Raw genomic sequence first — 22727 nt, forward strand, 5'->3', positions numbered from 1 at the left:
CAAAGGTGCTTGTGAGTCTTCCAGAAAATCATTACTTTCTTGTTTCCATGCTGTTAGACTGTTTAATTACCCTTTTTTTTTTTGCCCTGGATGTGATGAAAATAGCTACAGCTGAAAATAGGTACAGATGAAATTCCTCTGAGGCAAGGCCATCACTTGCTGCTAGATTGCTTATAGGGTTAGGAAGTGTTTCTCAATACGTTTCCAGTGGTTTGTGTGCATGTTATTCCCTGTTATTCAGGGAATTATGCCAAATTCTGGTGACATTGGTTGAGATGTGAATTCTAACAGCTCTCAGCACAGAGGCATCTTCTTCGCCTTCAGTCGGGGTAGCTGCTATGCCTTTGTGTCGGAAAACATCCACCTACTTCCCTCTAACATGAGCACCCCCATTACAGCCTATGCCACTGCCATTTATAAACAAGGTGGCTGTAACAGGTACTTTTCCTTTCAACTGATTTGGATTAGTAACAGTTGTTAAATGTGGGCACTTGTCTGTTGCTTGTGCCTGCAGTGAGGGAATTTCATGCTTTCTTTCTTAGCTATGACCGTTTTAGTACAACATGTAAAATTACTTCTGAATATCTTTGTTAGTTAGGCCTTGATTAAACACCAGAAGTGGTGTTTGACTTTGAACAAGGAAATTTAATTTGTTATAAGGCTTTTTGCTTGTGATGGCTGGGCTCTGTAGAGTACCTGACATTATTTTCATTCCTCCCCACAGAAACCTGAGATGCTGGGGCCAGTGGCCGCTCAGCTTGGGAGTACAGGACACCTCTGGGATGAGTCCTGGGTGGGCGTGCTGATTTGCTTGGATCTGAGGTGATAAACTGTTGGGTTTTGTCTTCTGTATTTGGTTTGTATGAGCCAAAATAGTTTACATTTTCTAAGAATGAAGATATGTGCATATATTTAATCTCCTATCATAGTAGTAGTTGTGGTGTAAGTATGTTTGGTTTGGTCCTGGAGCCCAGAACTGTCTTGATTGTGCAGAGGCTTTTCACCGGAGAAGCCCACTCTCCTGCAAGGTGAGCCCCTGCAGAGCATTGCTTCAGTAGCCAGCTTCGAGTGCCCAGTAGCTGTGGGCACTTGAAATTCTCCCTTTAATACTCATGTTTTGTTTAGGAGCTCTCAGTATTACGGTTCAGACTTTTCCTTTTTCTGTCTGTAACTCCCTGATTTCACTGAAAATGCTCAGTTTTAAGGAAGTTTTCCTCGTTGCGAATATTAGGTACAAGTCCTGCTGAGGTTGTTGACTTTTGACAGCTTTTGTGGCAAATGGCTGCTGATGCTGAAGAAAATCTCCCCGAACAAACAGGACTTGAAGAAAAAGCTAATTCAGTGCATAGCTTGGATGAAGATCACAAATACCCTATTACTATGACAGATAGTGGTAATTTAGGGTTCTTCCTTGAGCAGACCGATGCCAGTCTCGAGGAGCTGTAACAGGTTCCCAAGGAGAAGGCTGCAGTTCTCACAGCTGTTTGAAGCATGCTGCTTCACTCCAGTTTTCTCACTGTTCCCTTTTTCTGTTTCCAGGATTGCTGCCTGCCCCGTCTGGCTTTGTGGTATTGCTTGGTGCACTTCCCTTTTGCTCCTGTCTCCACAATAGTCACCATTGTTTCAACCCGTTACTGACCACTTGAATGCCTCATAAAAGCTCTGTGCTTCAAGGAAAGGGAGAGGTGCCTTCTCAGGGACAGATAGGAAGAATGGCTGGGGAGCAGTAAAACTTCTTTTCCTTCTCCTCCAGCATGCTGAGTCAGCCTCCCAGCCCCGCTGACTGTCACTTGTACTTGCTGCTCTCTCGTGACGTTGCTTGAGTACAGTGAAAACCACAAAATACATGGACTAATAAGGGCAGAGTAGTTTGGGATTATTGCAAGTGTCTTTGCGCTTGCTCTCCCAGCTCAATAGGAAACCTTTAATAAGAGTTTTTCTAAATAGTGTTGCATGCAAAATGGTGAATTCTGCTCCATTAACAAACAGTCATTTCATGAGAGAGTGCCTTTTTTTTCCCCTCTTGGTACGTTCCAGAAGACTATACCTGTGCTGGTTACTGATTGATAGTTCTGTGCTGAGCTCCCTTTAATTTTGCAATAAACTAACAAGGAGGCTGAGACCACAAGTTTACAGAAAATGACTTATTTACTCAACTGAATTTACAAGGATGACAAAGTCAGATTTAGTAGTTTCAGTGTGGTCCTAGGAAGGGCAGGAGGAGTACTTGAAAAATTGTACTGTATAAATAACCAAACAAGAAATAGTTTGCTTATTCTTCTGTGCAAAGCAGTCATATTTCAGTTCTTAGGCCAACTCTCTCCCAGGACCTCCAGGGGCTTTCGACATATGCAGGAACTGTGCTATTCCCAACAAATGAGGGTGTTGGGAGTTTAAACACCTGAAATAAGTATTTTTACTTTTCTAATGTGCTTCCAGAAAACTGACACCTGCTGAAGTCATGCCAGTGGAAGGAGATTCTATTTTCCCAACAACATGTAAAAATTTCAAGATAATATAAACAGCAGTGTTGACTTCTGGATTAATCTTAGAAGTAGCAATGACCTGTCTAGAACATGAACACTATTGTCCTTAGGAATTTCTTGTTTCCTTTTTTTTCCAGGTTTCAGCACCTATAAAAATGGCGAAGCGATCAGAAGAGTAGGCTTTTTTTTTTTTTTAAGGTGACTAAACTTAGGAACTTGAAAATGTGTTCCCAGTGTCTCCTTGTGTTTATCTCCAGGTTTTCTAACTGTAAGGAAAAGGATTCTTCTTGCTGTCGTAACACTTTTAATAGTTAGAAGGGGTTATTTTACAATCTAAGGTTGCTATGTTGAAGTAAAAATCTTCATAAGATTGGGAAATTGTGTGGTCAGTCAATTGTGTGGTATTTTAAGTAGTAGACTTTTTCCCAGAAGTTATTTTGAAATTTGAATCTGAGTGAATTTCTACTGTGTTTGTAATTCTGTCAGAATTGGAAGGCTGAGGACTGTAAATTTTCGCTTGTTAAATAGCTAGCTTAACCAGTTGCAAGTGAATAGGCTGAAAGGTTAAAGGCAATGGTTCACTGAACTCCATAGGAGACTGTGTGGGGCAAGTTTCCAGTGTTACTGAGCTCTCTAGCTGACCTTTTTATCTTTTTTTTCCCCTCCTTTTTTAGCAGTGGAGGATGTTTTCCATTCATGCAGTCACTGGCTGAAGAAGCCCTACACTCTTCAGTCATCACAAGGTGTAGAAACAATAACACAACCTCCATACCTGTTGCACATGACAGGACACAGTTGTGTGTGGAGAAGTGTAATGTTTTTTGTGACTCTTGGTGCCTTAGTGGTAATGAAAGTACCTCTGGTAACAAAAATATTTAATTCCATTAGTTGATGGTGGAAATAGGAGCTCCTCTTAAAATAATGGGTATTTTATAAAATAGATTTATTTTAAAATACTGTGTACTTTAATATGATGACATTAAAATATCATTTAGCAACATTCTCACTGTTGAGTGTTCTGCTGGAAGATGATAAACTCATGATTGGCATTGAACCTCTTAAGTGGAAGCTATGCTTGGCTGGTAATGATGTCCAGTATCTGACAAAAGGAACCACAACAGAGGCAACTGTTCCTTACCTACTTAGACTGAGGACTTGGCAGGTCTCATGTACTAAACAGGGTAAATCTAATACGTACTTTAATGCCAAATCTCCAATGAAAAGTTGAGGAAGTGCTATTGCTAATTCAATGCAAGGCACTCTTTCTAATAAGTCTGCTTGGACTTGTGACCCCAGCCTGTTTCCAGGTGCTGTTTAGCACTGACAGGTGGTTTCTTTCAAGTGTGGCACCTAGCAGACCAAAGGGAGATACTCTAACCTTCTTCATAATGTTGGTGATTTGTAACATATGGGATCATTAAGACCAGAACTAGGATTATATTCTGTGCACACATGTAAAAAATCAATGTGTGACACTCAGCTGATTCTGTGCATGCACAAACGTGATTACTCATCAGGAGTCACACAGCTGTTTTCACTCCATACCTCCTTTGTCTACCTGTGTATTCTCTCCAAATCACACTCAAGCTTAACTGTTCCCTCAGACACCTATTTGCAACTCTCTGAATAGGTTGAACCATTTCAAAGGATAGCAGAATGGACTGTAAGTATGTCTTTCAGGTTGGTGAAGGAGACTTTGGGGAGAAGTTAATATATTCTTTAGATGTGACACTGGAATCAAGTGGTGTCAACGTTCAGGGCTTCAAGCTGAATGTCTGTAGGATTGGGGACTGCTGAAAACAAAGGCTCTTATTTGAATGACAGTATTCATTGCCAAAGGATTTGTGACCAACGTTTTACTCTGGGAAAAATAAAAGAAATCTTAGCACTTTCCAGTAAGGGCATGTCATTGAAATTTTGAAGATAGATGTATGTATTCAGAGAAGTTCTCTAAATCTGAGTGCCTTAATTTTTTTTCTTCGGAACTGAAGCTGAGTAAGGGCCAGCTTTTTTCCTTTTGTTAGCAACCCCGTAGCCTGTTTGGAGTCAGTGAGTTTGCAGCACTCTGCACACCTGCAGAGTGAGGTTCAAACTGTATTATGGTAGGTGCACAAAGATGAATATCGATTGATAATAGGAGTACCTATACCTGATGGAAGAATTTTGCAGTAAGCGAAGCTGCAGAAGTGTAACAGGGAATTTTGATGTCAAATTTAGTGCTTAGCTAACAGCCTCTCTTGGCTTGTACTTGTGGGAGAACCAAATCTCTGTGTTGGCTCTGCAGGCTTGCAGAAATGAAGAATAATTTTCTGTTAATTCCAGAATAAGCATTCTGTACATGCATATGGCTTCATCTCAGAGGAAGTGTGCTTATTCAAGATAGTATTTAAACATGTATTTAAGCAAATGTTTAACTATCAGTGAAGTCGTGGAACTAAGAATACACTTAATTCCCATCCTCAGAGCAAGCCAGAGAGGAACATTTACTTGGGTAGGACTCTGCATTTTTAAACTGACTTTTTAAACAGTTTAACAGAGTGTCTAGGATATTGTTAGTATTGAATAGTTATTGAAGGACACAACAGAAATTGAAATCTAAGTTCAGAGGTGTAGCTTGAGTTAAACATAAAGGGTGAAGAAGACTTACAGTCCTACAGCGAACAGTGCTGTGGAGCTCCTGGTCAAAAAAGCTGAAAGAGAAAAAAAAAAAAAGCAGTTGCATTATTCTCATTGTTCATTTTTCTTTTGATTTTTGAAGCCTTTAAAGTTAGTTTCCTTTGAAGGAGAGCAATATTAAATATGGTGTGCTTACGTCTTTTTTTCATTTAAAAAAGATCCTTAAGCACGGTAGCTTTTCTTTAAAATATGGTGTATAAATAATAAAATACATGATGGCACAGTACAAGGATTATCTTGGCACATGTCTGGGATGACTGCATTGCTTACAGAGCGTTTGACACTTGTGAATAATGTCATCGTTGCAAAAGTGTGCCAAGGAAAACTTCATACCCCACCAGTACATGTGCATGTATAAGTTTGTCAGTGTGTTCTGTTTCAGCACATTTTCTAGTACAGGATCAAGGAAAAGCTTCAGTGTTGTGCCATGTTGTTGGTGTATCTTATGCCTGGTTGCCAGAAGAGCCTCAATGGACAAGTGAGGCTGTGGGTTTTGTGACACAGTGAAAACGAAGTGAAAACAGTGTTAAGAAGGAAAGGTCTCACATCCTGTTCCTTATCCCTCCTGACTCTTGGCTGCCCCCTCTTTTCAGTTGCCTTGAACCAGTTTTGATGTTCATCCTATCACAAGGATGAACTCGCTCACTAAAATGGAAGATAAGTACCCTGGCAAGAAGAAAGGAAAAAGTGACTCTTTTCTTCTTTGTTATTAAGTTGAATCTTACCTTGTAATCTGATGAATAGGATAGCCAGCAGTGTCTGTAAGGGGTTGTGTGTGCCAGGCCTTTTCCTGTCTGCTTTTGGGTGCTTATAGGTGCACGCAGCAGCTCTGGGGGAAATAGCAGAGGGGTGTGATGCGTTTCTTGTGTGTTTGCTGTTGGCAGTATTGCAAGTTGTACCTTAAGAACCTTAGCCTAGGTCTAAGGCCAAACAAGGCTGTTATCTACCATGTCTGTGTTCACTGCAGTGGTCATAAATACCCAGTCCCAAAAGGTGCAACTTGTGGTTAAGCTGGGCTGGGTGGTAGTAGCCAGCTGAACTTTGTCCAGAGCTTGCAGTCAGTAGCAGAAGAGCATGAGGGACATCACTATGTCTGAAGGTCTTGAACTCCTGTTGAGTAGGTGAAGACTTGACTTACAAACTTTTCAATTTAGTCCTGTTGATACAGTCTGTAATGCTCTCAGGCACCACCGTGCCTGTTTACAAGCACAGAGATGGGTGGGCTGATGCGAGCAGGGAGGAAGAATTGTGGTCTTGGTAAAGGTTGCAGACTCCATCACATTGTTGGTAGCTCATGTCATGCTGCCTGAAGAAGACACAATGCCCGCAGCAGCACCACCACTGTGGTTACAACTCTGTGATCTGATACAGCTTCTGTGGGATCTTGAAATAGAACATGGAGAGTGTGTCATATCATACTACTGAAAGTGTTAGAAAGCAGGAGGAAGCTGTGATCAGAGGGAGGGAAGAGCAGAGAAATTCCTCTTCCTTTTAGCAGTGGCAAGCTGTTAATTTATTCCAGTAGCATCATGAAACCACATCCATAGAGTACCGTGTAGGATTCCTTTCTCCCTTCCTCCTGTGTCAAATACAGCTGATGACAGTCCATTAATTTCAAGGAAAGTTTGTTTGGAGTGGAGTCTGTTCTTAGTGTAAGTACAAAGATCAGTTGGTTCTTTAAAAAAAAAAAAAAAAAAAAGAATTTCTGAAGTTTTTGTCGTCTGCGAAGTGGAGACCAATTGTAATTGCAGAAACTGCAGCTGCTTAGAGATCCAAAGCATGAGAAGATAATTGTGTTTATACCTATGCTCTTCTCTCTATGGTGTTTGCAGTGTTTGCCTTAATACTTTCTGTTATTAGAAAGAAGTACATGTTCAAAGGTGCAAGAAACTGTTCATCTCTTGCAAGCAAGACCATTGCTTATGCTGTCAGAGGAGAGCACTATGTGGGTACTACAGTCTGTTGTTTATCAGAATCTTGTAATCCTGAAAAACACTGAAAAATCCTCTTGTGTAGAGATAGCCCTGTGAAATTTAGTACTCTTGTGCTTCAGGTCAGTGGGGATGTATCCCTACAGCACCCTTCTGCATGGCACTGTGTCTCAGCCAAAGGAAGGAAGTGTGTAAGTTGTGTGGAGATTGCTAGGAAAATAGATTTCCTACTTGCCTATGAAGAAAATTATGCTTTTTGTAAGGAGCATCAAATCGTTCCTTGAAGAATGAAGCTCTTCAAAGCAGTAGTTTCATTTTAGACAGCTGTATGTATCAACATACTGTTGTTTGGTATTTCATCTATTTAACAATATCCTTTTTCCTGCACTTCTTGCAGTTGTCTCTTTCAGTTTCTGCAGGTAGTTCAAAATTAGCTGAGTGCTGAATTTGCTGAAGGTCAGAGTAGAGGGTTGCCTGGATGCTGTGCCTGGAGGACTCGCCTGGGCTGCTCTCTGCCTTCCAGTAGCTATAAAAATTCATTTCCCTTCCCCCTCTCCCTGTCTGTTTGCAGGTTATCTTGACGAATCAGATTACCACATCGTTGAGCAATGGCCTTGCGATCCAGGCAGACCTGGTGTCTCCAGCTGATGATTTGTCCCTGTCTGAAGGTAAGAGATCCCTTCTATCAGAACTGAAACTCTACACTGACACAAATCTACATTGTAACTTGCAGTCTTCTGTTGACATGCAGGGGTCTGTGAGAGTCGAGTTATCAACTCTAACATAAAACAGTCTGGGAACAAAATAAATTTTCAGTTTCTCTGAAAATCCATTTATAAATAGAAGAAAATTAAGTGTATCAGCTAAAAGGATCTGACACTTTCTAAGGGCTGGGAATGAATTTTCGAGCCATGTCAGTTCTATAACTTGTTCCTCAGCATTGTACTTCCATTCACATGCATTTAGAGCATTATTTTGTCAGTCTTCTGAAGCTGCTGCTAGAGCTAATACACAGGCTAGGCTACATATTTGGTCTTATCTAATGATTATCAGTGATTCCAAAGAGAAATAGCTGGTCCAAATGAAGGAGAGCAAATACTCAGTCCTGTCCCTTGCGTTATGCTTGTCTGGTTTTCAAGTACAGTGCCTCAAACTGCAGCTCTCAATACTGTGTGAATGTAATATGAGGTTTTGTGTGATGCCATATACTACTTTCCATCTTCACGTTTCTTTTTTCTGCACGGAATTAGAGACAAGCACACATTTCTGGGGTAATAGCGAGGACTTACTGTGCTTAGAAGAAAAGATAATTTTGAATCAAGGTTTGCAAAGTAATATAATAATTTCACCTTTCCCCACTTGCGAAGAATAGTCAGAGCACCCTCAGTCAGGGACAGATGCAGAAAAGTTTGCTGTTTAGAGTTCAGTTCATACATAGACCCAAATGTATGATGTAAAGCAATGCTCATCTTCCCTGCAAAGGCATGATAATTGCATGTAGACTTCCTACTTTGTATAATATGGGTATTTCCCCTCTTTCTCTCCTTGCTGCACTTTCTGGTAGTTCTGGTCAGCTTATCTTTGTTCTGGTTGATCACAAGCAGCCCTCTCAAATTTGTCTGACTTAACACAAGAACAGCTTGGTGGCAAAACCAACTAAACAGTGGTTAAAACTGACGTTATTTCTGCAACTCATTTCAATGGACAAGAGGAAGAGGTTGAAGATAGATTAAACAGAATGTCAGAGAGTAGCAAATAACTTCAGTGTAATGCCTTAACACTGATTGATGTGTTTACTTCATGATTTTGTCAATAGGAGCTTGGGCAAAGCATGGCCCATTAAATCATTTTGGAATTGTGCTTGTGGCTTTTGTTGGCTCCATCCATTGCCAAAGTATCTCTGAAGTTCATTGCTTGAATATTGCTCCCTACCTCTGTCAGAATGAGTTGAAATTTGGTAACTAGATTTGGAAGAGGAAGGCATCATTTTTCATCTTTATTATTTCCTTCTTGGCACAAAGTTGTTGCATATTGTCTCATTAAATGCTCTTGATCGCAGTACTTGTGCTTTTCTTTGTCCTTTGGAATTGCTCTGTATGAGCTTCCTCTGAAAAGAAAGGCATAGCTGACTCTGAAGTGGAAGTAATAACAAAATATGTTCTCAGTAAAACATATTTTGTTCTTGTGGTTAAAATATTTGAAGAGTCTTTGGAAAAAGCATGGAATAGTTGTAATCTTCCTAAATTTTCTCACTCATGAGAATCTGAAAGATTCTCAGTGCTGTGTATGAGCCATAGTTCAATAGCATTCTGAAATCGGGACCATGTAAGAGATGGTGTGATGATTTTTGTAGCAGTTACAGCTTACTAATGAAGCTATCACATTGTGTCTAAACTCTCTACCACCATTATTTTTCACCTTTTAACGCAGGAATGAGTTAAAATGTGTTGGTGCTCTGTGCATGTGTTGTTTTCCTTTGTTTCTCTCATTCCTTGTTTTTAATTAAGGGTCTGAAGTGGTAAGATTTGCCAGCATGACACTTGCTGAAAATGGAAACCTTTGTTTAGCCTCAGAACAAGAACAGCACAGACAGCAGCAGTGCAGGCTCCCTCAGTAATTCAAGTTTTATCAAGGGATGCAGGGTTGATAAACTTCTTTCCTTCTCTCCCTTCCTTCCCTCTTCTGTTGACTGACATTGACATGGCATTTACATGCTGTGTTGTATAATGGGAGAGCACAGTGCGTCTCCACACTACTCTTTCTTATCCATAATGTGGCTGCTTCTGGATTTCCAGTTTGCTTCAGTTTTAACCTGTGCTGTCTACCTGTAAGAAAAACTGGAATTTCAGGCCCATTCAGCATTTGATTTCCACATTTATCTTGCTATCAAAAGATACAGGGTGTGGCCAGTGTTTTCCTTTTTTAACATCAAGGTGTTGACCTGTCCTGACAAAGTCCCCCCTAATTTATTTCATGTTAGCTATTGAACAGCCTGAAAGTAGCAATACTTTAATCTTCTGACAATCTCGGGTACTTTAAGAATCCTTAATGAGTTGGTCTTCTAGGATTAGTGTGATACTCATAATACTTACTGCTATTTTACAACTGTAGAATTTGCAGGAAAGAGTAGTTAGGAGCGTAGCCCAAGTGCACAAAGTGGATATGTTGCCGAGGGAGGAATAGAGGCCAGATTCATGACTGGGTTCTTACCTCATTCTTCCTTTTCACTCATCACCATCTAAAGCTGAATTTGAACCAGTGACCTAGATGTGAAAGGACCCATAACACATTATTAGTCCTGTAAGCAACTCAGACCCCTTAGTTTGTGTATGTCTAATATGTTGTTTTAATCCTATCTGAAATCAGAGTCCCGTCACTGTAAATGATTTGCTAAAAGGGTAATCTTTCTTAGAGGCAGAAATGAAAATTTCAAACTGAATGTGTTATTAGAGAGAAATGGAATGTTACAGTGGCTTTTGGTTTTGCTTCTGATTGTGCTTTAGAAGGGAATTGCTTGGGTTATGTGTTACATTAGGCGAGAAACCAGGGAAGCTCTTCATCTGATGTGTGACAGAAAGTTAATCTGATGAACAAGCTGAAAGGATATTGTCAAGCTGTTTCAGGCTCAAAGTTTGTCTTCTGTAAAATTGTAATCTAGTGCATGAAAACTTGTGTCCTAAAAATGTTAGATTTTTATGAGAATGTTAAAGGCTTTATAAAAGCAGTGCTGACTGTAACATCCCACCACTTACGTAGCAATGTAAGAACTGCGCTTGTTGGTGGTACTTGGAGGAAATGATTATGTCCAGATAGATTCCTAGATCAATGCATGCTTCTGCTTCAAGACAGGAAACAAAATTCTTAGTTTGCTACAAATTAAAGTGCTGAATAAAATACAAAAGTTTCTGTATCTGTGGGCTGAGTCCTTGCATTTATTTGGCCTTTACGTACTTGCCAGATTATCATCTGAAGGGGTTCACTAAGACTAATAATGTTTTTCTGCAGCTCTAAAAGTCTTGGGCACATAAGGCTGTCACTTCTTCCCCTACAAAGCAAACTCATTTTTTATTTGTAGCCATACCATTCTTATGTAGTCTTCTCACAAACTCTGTCATTGTAGGAGATAGAGTGGAGCATGTTTTGAACACTGCTATTTCGCATTCATCCTTGCTTTATGAAATAGCCTCTGTTTAGCTCTTCCAGTCAAAGGCAACTTTGAGAAGTCTTGAAGTTATTTTGAAGCAGAGATGGTCAGATGAGCCCAGGACTATCGCTAGGCTTCAAAATGTGGCCTGAAGAATTAATGCTTTATTATTTAAACATGTAAAAAGTAGCCCTTAATCCAATTAAAGTAATTTTTTAAAATAACTTAAAAAATGGATTTAAGCTGCATTAGGCTAAGTGAACAGTAGAAATGGAGTGCAAATGTCCACAACAAAATATTTTGTATGACTGTTAATTGATGTTTTTAAACAAGTTATCTGTGGCTGTGACTGTACTACTTTCGTTGTTTTTTGCAAGGTTCACATGACTGGATTTTGCCTAATGTAGAAGGTCGTTAGAAATGAATTCTAAGCCTGTGTGTTTGAGCACTAGCTGGACAGTGAAATTTGTGCGTTTCATTTGTGTGCTGCGAAGAGATAGTACACTATGACCTACTTGAGGTCCCTTCTAGTCCACCAGTGCCTATCCTATTAATATATCTGCCAGCTGTAAGCTCTAACTTCCTCTCACAGACATCAAAGCTAAACTCCATCTTTCTTGGAAAAAGCTCAGGGTCGTGTTGGTATGAACAAGAACAGCATCCCCCTCCCAGCGTGCACAAAGTGTCAGGCAAAAAAAGGAATGCTGTCTTGGGCTTCTTCATTCTCAGCTAGCACTTTCAAATATTTGTTTGGAAAAGTCAGGATTATTTTGTGTTTAAAATTGTCTGTAAACTTGCGCTAGCTCTGGGGAGGCCAGTGTTCAGTCTTCTGCCATTTGTGTTCATGGACCGGTTTGTCACAGCATTGTATATTTTTAGTGCACGGTGTGAGCAATGAGTTCAGTCTGACCTTTTCATCTTTGTTGCTGTGATCTTGAATTCTTGTAAGCTGTTGAGCAGAAGTTGGCTTTTGTGTTGTGGAGACCGGAGAAAACTAAGCTACCATAATATCTCCCACCCACAGGTTTTTCCTGCTTTAGTTTAGGGGCAGAAGATTTGAAACTGGAATCTTTGACTTCTCTTCTTTGCTTTGCCCTTGATCTCCTGTCAGATTGTGGTTAATTAATTTTATTCTTCAAGCCTCAGTTTACTCTTTTTTTAATATGGGGATATATTTTTATTTTGCAACATTTTTTTCTTAATATTTCAAGATATTCCTATGGGGAAAATAATGACTTGACCTGCTGTTCACCCCAGAGTAAGACCAGTTCTGTAGTTTATTACTTCTCTCCCTTCAAATCCCTGTTTTCAGTCCTGGTGCGGAATAGAGAGAAAACACTGAAGGAATTACCAAAAGAACTGAGGGGCTCCCAGAGATCAGAGGCTGTTGGTTGGTTTTGGTTTGTTTATTTATTGATTTATGTATACACTTATGCTTAAGGTTGGACCTGCAGGTGACTTAGTAAAAATAAAAAAGAATATCCTGTGAGAACACAAACATACCTGTTTTGCAGGAAGTGTGAACTTATGAATGAAGCAGCTGTTAAACAAGTTTCTAAAACACTTTCTCCTTGTAGTTTTAAAGCTAGTGCAGAATAAGGCATGTCCAAGTGAAGTGCTCCAGCATGATATGAATTTAAATAGACTAGAAAGTATCACAACACTTTGGCATGTTTTAGGCTTTCAGTATTTTAGCTGAATGCTCTGTAAACCTATTGCAGGCTGGTGTACACAATTTTGCTTGAAAGAGGAGACACTTTGTCTTGGATCATTGAAACAGTGGTGTTACTTAATTATAACATTTTTTTAAATAGGACAATTCATAAATTAATATCCTATCTTTTTAAAATGAATCCACTCTGACTTTCTGAGACCCAAATGTTTGGGAATAGTCAGTAAAACCCTTTTTTTGTTACCATTATAGAATAATCTGTGTGGAGATTACTAGGCCTGTTTATGAAACTCAAGAGCCATGTGGCACGGTGTAGGAAAGATCTTCTGACTGTGACCCCTTATGTAGACCCTGTGAAGGTTAGTGAATTTTAGATGTGCAAAAAAGCAGTAAGTACAAATAACACTAGTGGTATTGCCAGATTATTTGGAAGGCAAATTCCAGCAAATAGTCCATGTCTATGCATACTGAAAAGTAAATTTCCCAACTGAGACTGGTGTGCAGGTGTGAACCCTGAAGACTAAAACACATCATTGAAAAGGTAATGGAGTTCTCTTCTTGTTTTACGGCTTATCAAGATTATGAAGTGCTACAATATTTCTTTTGCCTTCTACAGTCATGATGATACAGGGAAGTGTAGTGACATTTGCCTCTGGTTTTACTTTTGTATGAATTGCCACGTCTCACTTGATGGTTTGGTTGCCACTCAGGCCCAAAGCCAACTACCCTCCCGTGATGGGACAGGAGAGCGTGGTGAGTCCATCAGCCACGGGATTGTGCCTCCAGGTCTGAGCCCTGGGTATCTCTGACTTTAGTGCAGGAGTTGATAGAGTTACTCAACTCACTGGTTCCCATTCACGTGAGCTGTAGTGGAACAGCTGTTTCTTTCTAATTCTTCATTTTGTTGCTGGACTTCAGCTGTCTTTTAAGAAACTACCCCAGCATAGACCCTGTAATCCCCTTCACCAGCCAACAGTGCTGTGGGAAGCCTTTTGTTCCTTCAGTCTGTTCTGTCTTTGAGTTACCTCTCCAGCTTCAGACCCTTCATAAATTGATTGTTAGGCCCACATACACTGAAAGGTGAGAAAGGATCTCGTCTTCCTTAACCTGCTAGAAGTCAGGATAGTATGTAGCACATCCACTTCAGGATAGGTAAACAGTGGGCACCAAAAAAAAAGTGACCTTGATAAAACTCATTAGACATGTTGGAGGGAAAAATGAGCCTCCTCAAAATAGGATTTGGCTCTTGTGCTTGCACTGAGGTTGCATTTCTGGTAACTCTGTGCTCCTAGCAGTAGTGGAGTCTGCACCCTAATGCTTCAGGGGAAGGAAAAAAACCCTTCTGGCTGTTGAGAACGCCTGGAGGAAGTGCACCGTCATTACAGGGCCTGGAACAAATGATATTAACCATTAGGGGAAATGATATTGTGATTGTTTCTGCATGATGCAGGGTTGCGGTGGTGTATGGAGCAGTTAGATTTCATGATAACAGTGGTCATGTCAGCCTGTACTAATTTTGATGCTATATTTCAACAAGTGGGAAGTAGTGACATAATAACATCCAGCCAAATTTTAACGGCTTTTTAATCAAAAGATAAATCTCTCAGTAAAACCGTGTTACAGAGACAATACATGTCTATGGAAGTTTCAAACTGAATGACACGCATAATCACTTGATCTAGACTACGAAAGGGTTGAAAACTGTCAGCAGGAGCATTCAGAGGCCTCTATATATCAGTTTAAGAGAATCTCCATTCCTCATTTCCTAATTGCCGTGATGATAGAATACAAAGTTTTACTTCTTTGTTGTGGTTTCTTTCTGAAGACGTGATATGACTTACAATCATTAATCAACAATTTGTAATCCAAAAACCCTTCAGGTACATTTGCTGGGAATCACTCATCTATATAATCAAAGGCATGATAACAGAAGTGCTTACAGTCATAGTTGAGTGGTTAGCAGTTACCACCTCTCAGCTGCTAAGTAACTTACCTCAGCTAAGACAAAGTGCGACCGAGTACGTTTTGCACCTTCCAATGCAAAGTGAAATGGGTTTGCATGAATCCTGCTACCCACACTAACTAGTTTATTCCTGTTTTCCTTTAACTGCAGTAAGCTGAAAGCATGCATGGGTCAGTCACCGAGTTTCAGTTGATGGCATATAGCTGTAAAGCATTGTAACAAGATTGCAATTGGTCATCCCCTTATGCCCTAAAAATGTTTAAAAATAAGATTAACTCATATTTCAGTGTGGGTGAATATAGAAACTATGTTCTTTTATACATTGGAATTTAGACTTTTGTTTACACCGTAAAAGTGGCATTAAGAGACCTGGTTATTTAATGGTAGTAATTCCTTCTCCTTTGCCCTTTCTTTCCATCCTGTGCAGAATAGAAAAGATCGACCAGCATTTTTACTGTGGTCCTGCAAATTAGTGGTTTAAGTCGGTAACACGAGACACGGTTTGGCTCTAAATTCCTTCTGCAGCACTACATTGTACACCAGTGTTGGGGGAACTGTTCCAAACTAACTTATCTTTCAAATTACATTGTGAAAAATGAATTCAAGGGTAGGAAAGAGCTGAACATCATTCGTCCCCATGCATAATGACCAATTACATTTTGTCTTAACTTACTGTGGGTTATCCTTAAATCCGTACAAAGAGAGGCTGAGAAAAAAAGTATTAATTGACTCTTAATCATTCAGTAGCATTCAGTCCCATTTCTTCTGGAGTTTTATAGTACCAGCAGTGGTCTTCCCCTATATTTTGTAAAACTTATTCTATTATTCATATACCCACAGATACGAGCACAATCTTACAGATGTGGGATGTTGATGGAGAAATAAACAGAAAGTGGCCTCATGTGATTGCTGCTGTGGTCTGCAAAGCCTAGGGTCTTTGATAAGCCAGGCAGACAGCCTTTGGATGCTGGGACTGGGAGGGATCAGAAGGATTTCTATACATGGGAAAACATCACTGTGGGAATTATATTTGGCTTGTGGCATTACATGAAGCATATGGCTCACCTGCAGAACTTGAACCAGTTAGGAGTGACCCCAGGTGCCGGTGTTATGCCAGAAGGGAAGGCGAGGACGAGGGGACAGAGGATGATTTCAGAGTCTGATGCCTGTGTTCTAGTTGCATTTCCAGCTGGGTTTCCTCTGGGTTTACTGCAGGATGTTTGAAAAAGCGGCTGCTTGTTAATCTCAGGCAGCCTCTATGATTGATGATTCCCCTTAATCGTAAAAAGAGCACATTGGTGTTTCTGCTTAATTTGTGTGTATTTCCTGCTTTATTATTGTAATAATGATTTATTGTCTTAAATTATGGAAGTTTTTTAACCTATGAGCCTTTTTTGGAGGTTGAAGCTGGGTGCTCTGGCATGTGAATGAACTTCTTCCCAGTGATGGTCTGCTCCTAAAATGTTACATTAAACCCAAACATAATATGATAATAAAAAGACAGTATACGGTTGGCGTGTTATCTCTTAATTTAATGAAAATAGGCAGCTTGAGTATGAGCAGATTTTGCATGCTCCACATGGGGAAAACTCATCTAATCTGGATTCTGCTTGTCTTCTCATAATATCAGTTATACTAAAAAATAAAAATAAAGGAGCATTCAGAGAAGAGCAACCCAAGTGGTCACAGTGCTGTACAGAAAGGTGGGTAAAGAAACGGTAGAAAAAGGAAATGTCTGGAGCTTAACTAGAGGCAGGCTTTGTTTATACTAATTTCTGCTCTCCTAAAATGTCTTGCTGTTGCTCCAGTCTCCCAGGCAAGCTGCAGTCTACAGAAGATTCCTGCCTAAGCTGGTATAGGTACATCTCTCTTCTAAGGAAGGGTAGAAAAGACGGTGGCTCAAGTATGAATAGCTCCACTGTTAACAATGGAAAATTTGTCATGAAAAAGCAAACCCCGACGCAGACATTACTACCATGTAAGCAGCCATGATTCTTTGGGAGTAATTTGAGCCAGTTTGATACCTGGCAGGGGAGCTGTTTCAGGCTGGCACATGGATACGTAAGGGAGCAGTTTGGGCACATTTTAGCTGAATATCAGGAAGTTGTTTCTGAGTGTGAAATCTGTTAGACCAGCTGTCCCCAAATGGTTTCTGTTTGTGCCTCTGTTTCTGGTGGTGAACTCACTCCAGCCGAGCTTGCGACCCTAAATACTAACATAAACAATCGCATCTCTGTCAGGCTTGCGACCCCTCTCTGTGCGGCTGTGACCCTGCTGGAGGTTACGACCCCTGGTATGGGAATCGTTGGGGTAGACTGTCAGATAGTCGTGCTAGGGAAGCGCTGATATGCCCCATCCAGGCCAGGATCATCACAACAAATGCCTTCAGATCTCACAGTAATTTGTAGGCCCCTGCCACCAGTTGGAGAGTGCAGCCTATTAGAGCTGACATGTCACTTTGGTACATCAGGAACATCTCAGAGATCAAAAGGTCGTAGTCCTCCCACGCTGCTGCAGCCTTTCTTCACGGACTCGCCTCTTCATCTTACTTCCCCGTCAGTTGGCTGGCAGCGAGCCCCAGCTCCCTCGCGGCGCAGCTGATTTGGCCATGACTGCTGGATGTGCACCAGCTGCAACTTCTGCCCCACCACCTCTCTGTCTTGCTGCTTCTCCCAAGTCACCCTTTCCAAAACAAGTTCTCCCTGAATACTCCTTGCCTTAACGCAGGGATTGATGAACGTCTGCTGAAATAATTAAAAGTTATATTCAAAGTAATTAAAAGGTATATAGGGCAGTGCAGTGGAGGTGGGCTAAGTCTTCCCCTATACTTTGTAAAACTAATTATATTATTCATATACCCATAGATATGAGCACAGTCTTACAGATGTGGGGTGCTGATGGAGAAATAAACAGAAAGTGGCCTCATGTGATTGCTGCATGGCCTGCAAACCTAGGGTCTTTGATAAGCCAGGCAGACAGCCTTTTTAATATAAAATGCCAAGTTACAGATGTCCTAATTAGACATCTGATTTTTAAGCTTTGTTCTGCTGCAGTCTTAAATGGAGTTTATAAACAACAACCAAAATCGATTTCAAATTTGTTTTTTGAAAGCTTTCATTACTATAATGTAAAATAGTAACATTTTAATAGCTAACTGACTTGATAATCCAAGGCAAATGATTTCATCATTTACAGTCATGGAAGTTTGACTGTGGCATCAGTGCATGAATCCGACAGGGAGAGGAGCTGCAACAGATAATTTATTTTTACTTATTTTTTTTATCAATAGATCCTGCAAATTGCCAATGACAGCAGGAAGGAGAGAGGAAGAGATAGCACAGAAAAATGTGACAATTGCTTATAATTTGGATAAAAAATTGTATTGCATAAAATTAGCCTGAATTCAGTCTGTGCAAGTCTTGTTTCAGAGCTCTATATGGAGTGCTTTGTTTAGAGATGTTGCTGGACTGGTTTTCTGTCAGGCAGGTGCGTAGCAAGCATTCACCTGAAAATGAGAACAGCAAAGTCAAGTTGTGAAGCATGTCAGCCACGCAAGGTAATAAAGTCAGAAAATCTTATGTTATAGGCTGGTTACTGTACACGCCACTCCCAAACAAAAAAATTGTTTGAAACTTTGTATCTGTAACTTGATCATCCCTTAAACACTAATTACATGTCAGAAAATGGAGCATAAAGTCTCCTCCATCTGTCCAGGTTGGATATGGTGCACAAAGGAGCATATCCAATTCATAGTACCTCTTAGGTAATCAGATTAATATCTCCTGAATTGAATTTACCCTTTTGATACTGAGTCTTTCATATGCCGTGTTTCACGTATCACGTTCTGTTGAAGCACTGTGGCTTTTCAGTAATTTCCTTGAAATCTATATGTGGTATGTCTGCATTCTTTTGAGCTGTTCTTGGGACACGCATCAGTTAAATATGTTTCTGGCACTCTCTTAATGGCATAGTTTCCCTGGAGTCAAAAACTTCTCCAAAAACTGAGATCATTTGTTTAATTTAAAAGCAAAAGGGTATGGAACTACAGTTTCAGGCTTCAACAGCTATGCCCCTGCAGCTTTGAAGGAAGGGAAAAAAAATCTTGATGTCTTACACACAAAATAAATAAATTCTTCAGTTCTTAATATATCTGATTTCATCCAGTTTTTAGCTTCCCTTGCTTATCTTTTAATTTTAATTACTTTTTTTTTTAATATGGTAGCTTCTTACCAAATTTCATTGTTTGGTGATTTTGCTTAGCGAACCAGGGGGATGGGTTTTGTCATCTGGTTCCAAGGAAGAGCTGTAAAAAATGCAGGATGGTTCTTAATTAAAATTACTGACAACCAATCTGAATCCAGAATTGTATTTTAAGTGGTTGAAGCTTTTGGCTCAAGAACATTCTGGGAATATATACTGGATAGGAGTTGACAGCTGTTTTTTCAAAGACATTGAGAGGAGAGGTACATAAATTCCCATATTTTACCAGATCCCTCCAGTGAGATTCATTCTGTGCCTCAAGTATCTCTTAGCCTGCATCTGCAGTGGTGTTTTCATTGAGATCAGTAGTGTGGTTTTGAAGCAAGTCCTCAATGATCTTCACTTGCTGCATGTTTATTCATTATGTGGAATGGTTTTGATAAGCACTAACTAGAGAACTTTTGTAGGAAATTCAACCAGAAGTTCCCCTCCATGCTAGCCAGTTGTGCTCAAAACCATCATGGAGGCAGAAGGATTTAAGCCAATGGCTGGTCCTCAAGCCACAGCCAGAGCAGGGACATTCTCACCAGGGAACCAGAGCAGGTGAGTCTGGAACAGAACAATGATGCACGTACAGGGTAGCTGTAGGGATCAACAGCGACTCTTTTGGCTGGCTGACACTGTTGTGCCAAAGTATTCACTAATGTAGACTTGCTTCTTAAACAAACATATGAAATGTTTTCTCTTGCGTGTTTTTATGTAAGACAGGCAATACAGACCACTTCCAAAGATCAGTAGGAGGGGTTAGTAATAAGCTGTAATGCCCGTGGCCTGACTGTGGTACCTTGTGGTTACTGAGCTCAGGTGATGCTTGATCACAAGAAACGACAGTATGCATTTCAGCAGGATACCGGCTCAAATCCTAGCTGGGATGATTTGACAAGCTCATCTGTGCTGAAGCCTGAGCTGCCATGTCTTTCATTTACTGTTGTTTATGCTATGAAGTAAGACATTCTGCCTGTCCTTGGCCTATAGTCACATCTCAGCTGCAGTGAGCATATGCCCTGAGTAGCAAATTCCTGCGTCCAGTCATCTTCAGCATCTGCTGCTGAATCATCTTTCATAAGTCCCATCCAATTCACTTTTTCCTTGCTGTTCCCTCTGTTTTTGTCTTTAAACTGATAATGTTGATGTTCTAAGAGTTGAAACACTGTCTGTCATGTTTGAGAGTTAGTTAACGTTGTTAAATTACTACCCACTGAAAACTGCTACCTGCTGAAAGACAAGTGACTAAGATGGTGGGCTTGCTATTTTTTTTAAGCTGTAGAAGTCTGTAAAGCTTTACCTGTTAGTGTTCAGTAGGAACGAAGTTTAGGATAAACTTCAGTGCCTTCAAGCTAATATAGTGCCTGTCAGTGACCGAATCTGAATCTCAAAAGGAAAAGTTCATGGTGGATTCAGGTTAAATGACAAAAACCTCATGGTTCTTGGAGCCTCTAGTTTGTTCTGTTGACTGTTCAACCAGAATAACACAAACTAGCAAAGACCGGTCACGTTATTTTTCTCCAGGTTAGCATGAGGTAACTCCAAACAGCATGGGATCAACATTTTGAGTGCTTTATGTCCCTAGAGTTCATTGTCTTGGCTTATGGTCAACAGCTGCCCAGTTCTGCTTTTCCTGAGGGTGCATCTGCTTTTTAGTCACCGCTGTGATGGTCACGTGAGCTGCCATGAAATGAGCTGTTGGGATCCAGAGGGTTCCAGCAGCAGATGAGTCAGAGGCAGAGAGGTCAGCACAGGCTAATCTTTCTGGTATTTACCATGCACGGTGTAGATATATTGTGAGATAAACCTGCCTTCAGTTGAAATGAAATGTCTTTTGTCTGGACAGGAAGATCCTGTGGGTGAGAGGAGGCTGTATCACCTTCATGCCATTCTGACTGTGTAAAGGACTTGGAAAACTTATTTTAATGAGCTGTGGGTTTCCTTTAGGTAGGGATACCTTGCTTTCCTCACTTCTTATAACAAGGTATTTGAGTCCAGCAGGCTGAATAGTAATAGTGAGCAAGTCAAATAGGGCAGCTCAACCCATGCAATTTAGAGCAGTTTTGAGTTTATTATAGCTTCAGCCCAGGTTTTGTTTGTTGTTCTTTTGCATCAGTATTGAAGGTGGTAGAAATTCACTTGCAGTTTGGTGTAGTGCAGTTTTGAATCATACGCGTTTCAAACAAACAAATAAATAAATAAATAAACTTGCTGTGTCTGTAAAACAGTGGATTTTCAGCGGACTTCAACATGGTAAAGTATTTCTTATTTTGATTGTGCTGAAATTTTTTGTGACAACTGTGGTTTCAATGAAAAAAATAAGTGTTTTATCAGAAGTGACATGTTCTGTGGAGATGGGTTTGTGCTGATAAAATAAAAATCTTGAAGACAAGAGAGAAGACGAGGCTGAGGTTCTTGATTAGAACTAGAGACATGCTACACAAAATAACATCTGGGTTATTGTCTGTTTGTTTTTTTCTCTCACCATTCTTTGACCCTCCCACCCAAAAAATGTTGTTTTGCAAGGTCTTGCTTTTGCTAAACCAATGAAGAATAAAACAAAATTAAAACTGTTTACCAGTCGGCCCTACTTCTTAGCTCCAAATGAAATGATGTGGTGTTTGTCTTGCATTTTGCACAGGTACCTGTGGTAGTGGTGTGCCATATTCTAATTGCTCCAGTAAACAATTCCCTGCCAGTGCTCGCCTTGCACGTAGTGACAAGCAGCCCCTAAACTCAACGGTGCCACTGAAAATGTTTGAGAGCTTGCTCCCCAGTTTCAGCAGTTTCATTGCTGATGTTGTGTTATTGCTTCAGAATGCAATAGCTGTGTCTGGTTATGATAAAGTTGGTTTACACTTGCAAGCTTTTTAAAACTGAATTTGTCGCTTCCTCTTTGCAGTGTGGTTTCCTCCTTTGGTACCTTCAAAACATGGTGGTCTGGGGTGTTGGGTGAGGTGACATGTCCTATTTACACTCGATTGGAAAAGACTGCGTCACGGGCCCTTGAAGCTCTGTGAGGTTTTCTTAGCTCAGATGCGGCTTCCTGTCATCACCTGATCACTTACTTTGAATTCTAAAATGATCTCACTAATTTCGGTATTGTTGTCTTAAATTTGAGAAGACGACCGGCATAGATTTTAATGTTACCTCTGTATGCTGCCTGTTGTGGAGTGAGCACAGTGATGATCAAAATATCACATGGCATACTGCCTCATAGTTAACCTCAGAAGAAAGCCTCTTATTTGTCTCCTTGGCTGCTTCTGTTGCCTTTCTAGTCTTCTGTCCATCTCCAGGGCCACAATTCCACAATGACTGAATTATTGAGGCAATCACAGTCTTGTTGACACACAGACCTTTCAAACATTAAATCAAGGCCTAGTGATACCAACCCATATCAGTAAAAAAGGCAGGAGGGCCTGAAAGGAAAAATCTTTTTTACCCCTTAGTCTTGTAGAATCATGCTGTGCCCTGACTGGTGGTGGTCAGTATAAACTCTTCAGGCCGGGGACTTGTGCCTTCATAGTCTAAGCTTTTATAGCCCTGAGTGTCCTGTTACTAGTAGCTAAGAAACCAAATTATAATACTTTTGTTCGTCCATTTTTATCTT

General features: G+C 40.3%; 1 protein-coding gene and 1 pseudogene across 2 annotated transcripts in view; both read left to right on the forward strand.

Annotated features, from left to right (window-relative positions):
• The window catches only part of RAD51B (RAD51 paralog B), a 402585-nt gene that overhangs the window by 175852 nt on the left and 204006 nt on the right, over window positions 1-22727 (forward strand). For both annotated transcript variants that reach the window (XM_059819771.1, XM_059819770.1), the window contains exon 7: window positions 7665-7761. In XM_059819771.1, the coding sequence (XP_059675754.1) occupies window positions 7665-7761 (97 nt within the window). The remainder of the gene's footprint in view (window positions 1-7664; window positions 7762-22727) is intronic.
• On the forward strand, window positions 1279-6472 carry LOC132317366 (large ribosomal subunit protein eL15-like; annotated as a pseudogene).

This window comes from Gavia stellata, chromosome 7 (assembly GCF_030936135.1).
Source record: "Gavia stellata isolate bGavSte3 chromosome 7, bGavSte3.hap2, whole genome shotgun sequence".
Classification (NCBI taxonomy): domain Eukaryota; kingdom Metazoa; phylum Chordata; class Aves; order Gaviiformes; family Gaviidae; genus Gavia; species Gavia stellata.